We start from the raw sequence: 10,165 nt of genomic DNA, 5'->3' as shown, positions 1-10,165 counted from the left end.
TGAGAGTATCTCATGTCGGCTTGCATGTTTTCTTTTTAGTTACTGACAATTGCTCTCGATGGATTTCTTTCTTTCTTTCTTTCTTATAGAAATTCTATTTTCATGTCTTTCGTAACTTATTTACGTAAAGAGAATATATATTCACTTTGGTGTTCTAAAATTCGTGATATTGAATGTAATAAGCTCTAGAGAAATCTATCAAAAACACCTACCTTTTATTTCAACTCTAATTCATACTATACCATGTGGGCATTTATTAGTCTACCCTTTTATTTTGCTTTTATGCCTCAAAAACATTCAAACTAATTTTATCTTAACAACAGCTTACAGAACAGAGAACATTTCAGATAATTTTGAAGATAAAAAAGAAAAAAAAAATTGTAGAATACCTCTTATTTTAACTTTAAAAATCTAGTTCTTTATTTTATATTATTATTTTAACCTCAAAAATTAATTCAAGATTATTTAAGAATATTAAGGTTGTTTTGTATCTGTAATAAGGTATTTTTGAAGCATTTTATGTAAATTTTAACCTCTTTTCTCTTTTGCTCTGTAGTCATCTGACAATAGCTATTAATATAGTCATTCTCTTTCTTATAATTTTTTATTTTATGAAATGGATACATTCATTTCATTTTATTAATATATTCATCCATTTAATAAGAAAACGGATAGCACGTCAATTATCCGGAGATAAAATATATATTTTAGGTTACAATTAGCACCGTTGACGTCAAGGAGTGAAAAATTGACACACAGGCTCTGTGAAGGACCTTTCTTAGGTGCAATCAAATCTCACGTTTCTACTCTAATTAACTAACTAATTCGTCCATTTGTTATCTCTCACAATAGATATGTTTGAACTTGACATAAAGAAAAAAAAATTAGAACATATGAAATAACAATCTTCAATGATGCTTAGCAACCGAACACGGTGCTAGGTTAACGGTTTTCATGATGTTGACGAGGAGAACGCCAGAAGAGAGTTCATTTTAATCTCACACTCTTATGTCTAGAAGGCCATATTTGGTTTGAATCCTGGGAGAGTTTTTTTTAACTCGTTCTAAGATTTCTAACGTAGTTTAGTAATCAGACAATTTTTTATCTGTTTTATACCTAACCGAGTTCACTCTTTAACAAACTTAAGACTAAAATATAAGATTAATTAACCAAGTTCGGAGCTTAGTCTTAAACCAAACAAACCCTAATAAAATGGAGAGCAACGTTGAGTAGCACTATAGCCATTAATAGTAGATCCACCTCCTGACACAAGACGGCAACTTCAAATTACCCAAAATACCCAAGCCGGCAATCTAAAATTTATCATTTAATTAACTCCAAAGATAAGGATTTTAAAAAATATATAAATACAAAAATAATGTGTTTTAAAAGTTATATATGTATATAATATCAATTTAGAGGGCTATAAATATGAGATTTTTGAAGGGTATATATATGCACAAAGAAAACCTTTTTTTAAAAAAGTATTTGACCATCTTACACATTTTAATAATTAATAAAAAAAACCTTTTCCTCTCCTTTTTCTTTTACATATTCGTGTAAATATAATGAATTTAGTTATATTATTTTTTAGCTAGAAATCCTATAAATGATCATGATACAGTAATATAATAGTTATAAAGTAAAATTAAAATTTCTTTTAACTTTAAGCCTATTTACTCTCCTTAAAGCAAGAACAGGCAACAAGGCTAATTTAATTATTTTTATCTCTTATTAAATGAAACATAATCTTATCATATATTTTTATCGTCCTTTCTTATTTCTACTAAATACCTAACAAAAAAAATTAAGATAAATAAATTTTATTCTAAAATAAGTCAGTCGTTTTCTTGCTATCTCAATATTTCTTTTTAGGGCTAAAAACCCCAAAATCATTTAATCTATTATACTTTAAAAAGTCTCAAATTAATTCTTAAGACAAAAATAAAATCGTAACTAAATAACGTTAAAATAATTAAAATACTTCAAATCGTGTTGATCAAGTAAGAGATACAAATTTTAATATAACGCAACAAAATTATCGAAATTGCTGTTGTTTTTGATTAAATTTCTTAGAGAAACTTACGGTCTCACACTTTGATGGTAAGTACAGGGACTGATTTAAGACTTTTTAAAATATAAGGTGCTAAATTGATTTTAAAAATAAGTATTGTGGTAAAATGTATTTAATCTTTTTTTTTTATATCTTATACCGCAACGAGGGTTCTTTAGTCATTTGGTTAGTTCCAAATAGCTCGGTTTCTGTTCGGTTTCGATAGTAACGAAGCCCCGTGAGGCCGAGGGCACTGCAAATAAATCTCTCGCTTTCTCTCTCTCTCTCTTCTCTCTTCTCTCTCTTCCTCACGATCTTCGTGCTCTCTCTCTCTCTCTCTCTTTCTCTTTCTAACCTTCTGTGGCATCTGAATCGATCTCTCACGAGCCATGGCTTCCATCACTGGATCGGCGACCTCGATCATTATTCGGCAGCGGAACCAGAGCCAGGTATCGTCTCGATCGATTTCATTCCGATCTCCCCTCGAATTGATCGGATCTCTCTCCTTCTTCTCTTGCTCTTTCTAGGGTTTAGGATAGATTTTGAGCGATCAGTTGGTAGAGTTTGGTGATGCGTAGTTGGAGATGGATATACTGGGGCTTAAATGCCTGTTTTGAGATAATTTGTAAGCGATTAGTTGATCTGTGTGTTCTGGTTTAAGTTTCCGGAGTTGAGATTTATGTGGTGGATCGAGTCGTTTGGAACGTTAAGTGAATGGTTCTGCGCGAGCTGCTGCTTATTGGTTATATTTTTTTGCTTCATATATGTTTTTTATATTAGTTTCTTATGACGATCACCCATGATAATTTGGGTGAAATTTTGTTTATCTGCAACATAGAAAGTTTAGCTTTTCCTAGCTTAAAATGTTCCTTGCACTATTTTTTATTCTGAAGTACTCAATTATCATGTTAAGTAATGCATTGATGAAACTTTATTTTGTGACTTATATAGTATAAAGAAGAAACATTGTATTCTTGTTCGTTTTTAAGTCCTTCAGATGTTATAAGCTTTGGATTCTTGATTGATAATATGACAGTTGAAATCCCTTTTCTGTAGGTCTGATGAACAATACTGTTTCGATGTTTTCTGTTGTTTACTGATCTTTTGCAATTTTCTTGACAACTGTGTTAGTGTTTCTCCATGATGCAACTTCTTTGTGTTCTGCAGGCACTTAATGGGATCTCAGGTCTGAAATTAGTCTCTTTCTCCAGCCAAAGGAAGAATTTTCCATCGTTCCGGACGCAACCATTGCGGGTCTCCTGTGCTGTGTGTACTTTAAACCTTATATGGATTAGATTATATATTTATCCACATTCCACTTATTCTATCAGTCCATTTCTGTAGTTAAAGTAGTTTGATTGGATTCTCCTAAGTAGAGATCTGTAGATATCATTTTGATCTTGAACAATTTCCCTTCTTTCAGATGGGCACTGATATCTGAGAATGTGTGTCTCTAGCACGAATCAAGAGATAAGAGTATCTAGAGTGGTGAAGTAGAAAGAGGATTTAGCGATCCCATCAGGTTTTGAACTTTTTCTATAATTATGAGCTTGTAGATATATTATAGGCTAGACAAAGGGAGTTATCTCTATCTAATACATAAGTTGGATAGTTGGATCAACCCTCTAAAGAAACGAGTCATACCAGTCCCAAACAATGTGCACTTGGCGTTCACATGAATTTTCCACTGAAAATCACATCTTATGCCTATGGTGGGATTTGAACCCATTAGTCTGTGATCTCTACTATAGTAAGGTAGGACCCCCAACTACTTGCGCTACCGATTAGGTATGTACCCATCAAGTTTATGAACTAGTGTTAGAGGGTCAAGAGACAGTTGGTTATTCTTATAGAAACTGAAAGGAAAGAAAAGGAAGATCCTAAGAAAAAGTGAGGCAGTTAAAAGTAATATTAACATCAATGTAATCAATTGATCAATGTAGAGACTGCATATATAAATTTTATCTACCAACCTTTTGAGCATCACATTTTTGGTTGTATGATCTTTATGTAAAAAAAATAGCAAGTTGAAGGACCAGCAAGCTACCATATTCTGAAAGAAGAAAGTATTGCCTCCATTTTAGATGAGAGACAGAGTATGTGGTGTTTTTATCTTGGTGAAACATTTTGGTTCTGTAATTTCAGCAGTTACAATACAAGTTCCGGTTAATGTAGTTACACTCTTATCGTCCCCACTCCCTATTATTGTTTGTATGTCTTATGCTACATTCCATTAGTATTTGATGATTTAGCAATGACAATATGCACTGTCTTTGAACAGGCCAAAAAAGAGACTGTGGACCAGGTGTGTGCAATTGTGAAGAAACAGTTAGCGCTCCCTGAAGACACAACTGTCGCTGGACACTCAAAGTTTTCTGAACTTGGAGCTGATTCACTAGATACAGTAATATTGAAAACCTGGCATTTCATTGTTTCTGATGTTTCAATGATGTTTTATATTTGTGGTGAAATTATCAGTTCGAGTTCAGTTAGAAATGATTTTTACAGTTTGGACTAAAATGATTTTTTTTTAAAGTTCCTTCCAAATAATTGGAGCGAGAGGAAGAGAAACATTCATCTCAAAATAAGAGATAATTCTTGCATAACCTCTCAAAAGTACAACTTCAAAGCTGATTGGGTTATACTTGAGTGAAATTCCACCAAATACTTTGAAATCAGTTGTAAGGAATGAGCTTGCGAAAACGAAACTCAACCTGTGGAATTCTAGGATTTGAAATTTCAAACAGGGTAGATCTCCAAAAGCATTCGAACTAATAATTGTTCTAGAAAACAAGTCAAAAGCCTCTGTTGTTTAGAAAATATATCATACAGTTGTTGGCATCAACATAATTGACGGACTGCAGAGTACTTGAATCCTTATGCCACCCCAGCTTAATGCCAATTCAACATTAGGAATGAGGGACATGTGCCTAGTGCTTGGGATTTCATTAGTTGAATGGTGATTATAGAGTGGGTCGCCTTAGCTGTCTCTTGGTTTAGCACTGATCAAGTTTTATGCAGGCTTGCATTTGGAATGTTCCATACTGTTTCTTTTTCTATTTTCTTTTTGGGATTGCACGCCAATGACTTATTTGAGTTATATGTTGTGCCTTGTGCCTTACTTTATTTCGAACCAAATATTGCATCCTTCATATTATTGATCTCAATCTTCTTTTAACTTATAGGTTGAAATTGTCATGGGTCTTGAGGAGGCCTTTGAGATCACTGTGGATGAAGGCAGTGCCCAAGACATTGCGACAGTCCAGGATGCTGCTGATCTTATTGAGAAGCTTGTGGAGGAAAAGTCTGCATAGGTGAATTAGAAGAAACTTGAAAAAAGAAGAAGACTAGAATGGATTATGCCTTAAATCATATGAGTTCAGCATGAGTTACTGATGTCAAATTGCAAAACTTTGGTAAGCTTAGGGTATTTATATCTGTCAATGGACTGGAAAATTTTCTCTGATTCTTAAGCTATTTAAACATGTTAGGTCATTTAACTGGTGCATGCATTGTTTCTTTAACCAGAAGAATTCATTATGCTCTGGCAGACAGGTTGAATCAGTTCTTTTGCATCTATCCTTCAAGACTTAGGAATTTTTTTTATCATTAGCTTCTGTGTATTACAGTTTTATTTTTTAATTTTCTTTTAATTTGAGCAGCTAAACCAGTCATATGCATAATATAATTCCTTACATAAACTTTGGCCCTCATGCTTTAAACTCAAAACTCAAAAGCCTAGACATAGAGTACTTACAAGCCCATAGTAGATCCAATAAATTGTTGCTCATTATTTTTCATGTATGTCTTGGCATCAGGTATTGCACACCTCAGGTGGTGGAACAAACATATCCGTTCATAATAAGAAAACAAAGTCTATTTGATTCTTCCCAATGATCATATTTTACTCTTTGCTCAATCGTGCTACTATCAGTGTGTTCAGGAGGCTCTCTCTCCCTCTTAAAGCTACATCCAGACCTATTCTAGTGTCTTAGATATGGACAATATGTATTACATCTTCCAATTTCATAGAGAGGAGGACATGACTTCTATTCTTATAGAAGGCCTTACATCAAAATGGCCAACTACTCTACTCAATCAGATGGTAAGAGATTATTGTCCTAGGTTGCAAGGTACGAATTCAATTTTCATACCTTACATCGAAATATTAGGAGCTGGAGGCAATAATCCCAATAGCTGCATATTTTGGTTGCCCATTGAGTTGATGATACAACTATGGCTAAGAACCAATCTTAGTTTGCTTGTTTGTGGATTGAAGTGGATTTGGATTTGCCATTGAGAAAGACAGTAGATTTAGGGCTAGAGAAAAATAATTTACAATCAAATAGTCATATACGAGGATCTACCTATAAGTTTGCTTCAATTGTGGAATGATAGGGCATAAGGTGGAACCATAACAATCCCCCAAAGTGACTAACCAAGTGTGGGAATGTCGACGATCAAAGCTGTAACACCCATGTCATATAAGGAAGAAGAGTTGATATTGCCCAAAAATGCTAATAAAGATCTCGCGGCGCATCCTATCATAAGAAATGAGAAAGATGAGGTTCTTTTTGCCGGTCACCGACGAAGGTTGCTTTTCCTACCCATTGCTTCAATAAGGCTAAACTTCGATCTGATTAAGCTGGGCATATTTCCAAATAGGTGCCAACCACAATTGCTCATGGTGAGGTAGCTATGATTTATAGTGTGTCATATTAGGAGAACATGGAAAGGTATTGGGCTCTAAGTAAAAAAAACTTAACCACTCTCTTACCAAAATTAAATGTGATGCAACTGTTTTACTAATATCAAAGGTAAGGGTAAAATGAACTAGGTCTAAATTCCTACAGTAAAAGGATTTAAGAACTCTACTTTCGACAACTGAGTCTTCCACTACCAAAACTCATAAGGAGTCTCACCCTTGTCCACCTACTTCTCATCTGATGGTTTAGAACGGAATATTCCTCCCTAAAAAACAATAACTATTTATGGGTTTGAGATCTTGCTTAAATATGGTGAAATTAGAGATAAGACTCCCCCTTTTGGTGAGTTGTCTTCCATCCAATACATGATGATCCATCTCAAGCTCTATCCCATTTTCTAGAGTCATTGAGAGATTGTCCAAAGAGTTACAAAGATCCTCTTAAATGAGGAGTCCTCTGCTACAACTATGGACATCCATGAGAACTATGTCTCAAATGAGGTCTAGAGCGAAGTATATGGTTATGTATAAGGATGTTGTGCGGTATCAATGCTTAGAATACATCAAGCATGATTGTGTCAATTTGGTGATTTCATTAGAAACTCATATTGGCTTTTATAAATCGTCTGCAATACTTTGAAAGAAAATTTAGTTGTCTGAGTGAAAGATTATTTTGGTGGAATCTTTGTAACATCCAAGCAATCTATACTACTCATCTAGTGATCATCTTGAGAACAAGCGAGTGCTAGCTACTATCAACAGTCCAAGCTAGTACCAATGGATCTGAGCAGCCACTTGGTCTGGCTTTTACTGCTTGCATTTATTTCATGGATGATGATAAGGGACTTCAACATCTATATCTGCAAGAAGGATAAACTCAGCTTTCGCTACTACTATCAATGGATCTCCACACACTCTTTCAAATGAATTTTCCAAGGCAATGATGCTTGTGAATTGGGGTGTATATCTCTTGAGGGACTAGACAAGCGACTCAATGTCTCCTTAATTGTTCATTCTTTGCTCTTCATTTCTATCATGCTTGACAAATGAGGATATTAATTAGGTGAATTCTGGGGGTTTTGCTCTTTCAAATGGTAAGTCTACCAATGCTAATTGACTAATAAAAAAGATTAACTTTGGTAAGTCTTATATCTATTTTACCCTTTCCTTGTCATATTGCACTTGTACATGTTATGTAGTAAACTTGACTCTGTTGAAATGTGTTCTCCTTCTACTTATTTTAGATCTGAAATTTTTTCTACTACAATTAAGATGGACTCATAAGGATTAATTGGCTAGATAGATTGGTCTTCACTTTAGTTAATGCCATTTTATTTGCCATTTCCAATTTTTGGGTTCTTAATTTCACTCTGGATTGCATTTCAAAAATTACTAGAATATTTCTCTAGGAGAGTGAGGTCTCTTAACAAAGGGCTCTATCTTATTAATTAGGACTTGGTTTGCCTCCATAAATTTGAGGGAGGCTTTTTAGTGAAAAATCTGAGAAATGCCAAAATGTTCTTGTAGGAATAAATACATTTAAATTATTTAGTGGTGATAATAAAAATCAGATACCTTTTTATAGATTTCTGGGCGCCTAAGTATCCTGGACATGGCGGGCAATTAGGAAGGTTGCTTTATGTTTACATGCAAGTCTGAGGTGCTAGGTATTGTCGACTGCCAAGTTAGCTTGTTGGAAGCTCCACAACTAAGTAATCATCCTCCCCTCTGATGGCAGTCCCCCCTTTCAATGCTCAATGCATACATGACTTGTAGAAATATGGATGATTTTTGGTTAATGGTTAATAGAATTTCAAGAATTTTTCTTCTTTTTGAGCTAAATTTGAAGGCCCAAATCCTTGTTACACACCTATTGTGTCATTAGAATTGGGTTATCCTTAGTTTGCGGTGTTGGGAGGAGGGCTTCACGTTCATCAAAGCCATAAAGAAAAGTATTTCTACTCTTTCCTCAAGAGCCATTACCTATAGTTTGGTTTGGATTGTGAGGCCTCTAATGGATATAAGCTGGACCAAATTAGAAAATCTCTCCACTATGAAAAATAGGATTATAGCAATTAGAGTGGCTTCACCATTAAGAATACTAGCAGATGAACCTAAATGAATATTCGTAGAAACAAATAGGATGGAGAGTTTTTAATCATCCTTTAGCCATAGAGACCACTAGGATTTCGGCGCCAAATACCAAGAGACGGAGGAGAGGCTTCGATGGGGCTAAGCTAACTACCTCCCTATTTGGGAGGAAGAGAGCGAAAACTAAGGGAATCACAAGCAGAGGAGGGACTTGAAGCAATGCTCTCTCAAAACTCTTTTCCATTCTCAAGGAGAAATGTTTTAAAATGAATAACTTTTACCTAAGCTACTGTGACAGTGAACATGCAATTTGGAACAAAATTATGATGTCGAAAATGTAAAAAATTATATGACATAGATTAACACGAGGTAATATGCAGATAATTGTATGTTATCATTAGTTTTTTCAATAGAAAAAAGCTTCATTGATGTCAGAGCACAAAAACTACAAAACTGGGTTTGGAACAACCCCAACTTATGTACACCCATAATCTGTAGTCTTTTCTGTGTTAGCATAAGACTGACAAAATCTCAGCCATAGTCCATAGAGGACAATGATCTCTGTTTAAAAATATTAGTGAGCATTACAGAATCAATCTCAACATAGACATTTAAGTGATGATAATTCCTGAAGACTATTAGACCCTCTCACATAGCAGAAGTCTTAACAAGAAGAATGAGATAAAACCAGACACATCATGATCCTGCAACTATCAACTTGCCATTAGAGACCCCTTTCTCAACTTATCCATTGGTCTCATGAGAAAACCGTTTGTACTGAGTTTAACCTATATCTTATCATTAGGTGCTATAACTATCCACTTCCACCAAACATTTCTAACTTTTATCAACATTAATAAATCACAACTATTTGTTAGAATTGACTTCTCTATAAACTTTTGACATTGAAATCCATTTTATTTTTTCTTGTTAAAAATCACTTCTCCCATGTATCATCATATATAAAGCTATTTTATATGGAAATATATATATATTTATGTAACAAAAGTGAGATAATTTAAGTTAATTTTGTCATGTCAATCAATACTTGCAGTTTAATATAAAAATAGTAAAGTACTTTTTTGTCTAAAGTAAGAGATTAGGAGGTACACTATTCTTTTGACAATCAACATATTATATTATATTAAAGAAAAATTATATTTTATAAGTTATGTTTGTTCTATCCCTGTAAATTTATTTGTATCATTTCACTCTCTTTATATTTATATTTAAATTAAAACTAATATGTTTTATTTGCTCACTTTAGGAATAGGGGCAATTTTAGATTATATATTCTTATTTATTATTTTTAAAAT

At 33.8% G+C, this 10,165-nt stretch overlaps 1 protein-coding gene across 1 annotated transcript; it reads left to right on the top strand.

The window, feature by feature from the left end:
- Positions 1-2,292: 2,292 nt before the first annotated feature.
- Positions 2,293-5,548, top strand: LOC140770331 (acyl carrier protein 1, chloroplastic-like). Its single transcript, XM_073111481.1, has 4 exons — positions 2,293-2,502; positions 3,221-3,319; positions 4,335-4,457; positions 5,239-5,548. Exons 1-4 carry the CDS (start codon positions 2,443-2,445, stop codon positions 5,365-5,367), a joined length of 411 nt encoding a protein of 136 aa, XP_072967582.1. The 5' UTR covers positions 2,293-2,442; the 3' UTR covers positions 5,368-5,548.
- Positions 5,549-10,165: the final 4,617 nt, after the last annotated feature.

Source organism: Typha angustifolia, chromosome 11, assembly GCF_048772165.1.
Source record: "Typha angustifolia cultivar Huaian chromosome 11, ASM4877216v1, whole genome shotgun sequence".
In the NCBI taxonomy this organism is placed as follows: Eukaryota; Viridiplantae; Streptophyta; class Magnoliopsida; order Poales; family Typhaceae; genus Typha; species Typha angustifolia.
This window is presented reverse-complemented; position numbering and strand designations above follow the sequence as displayed.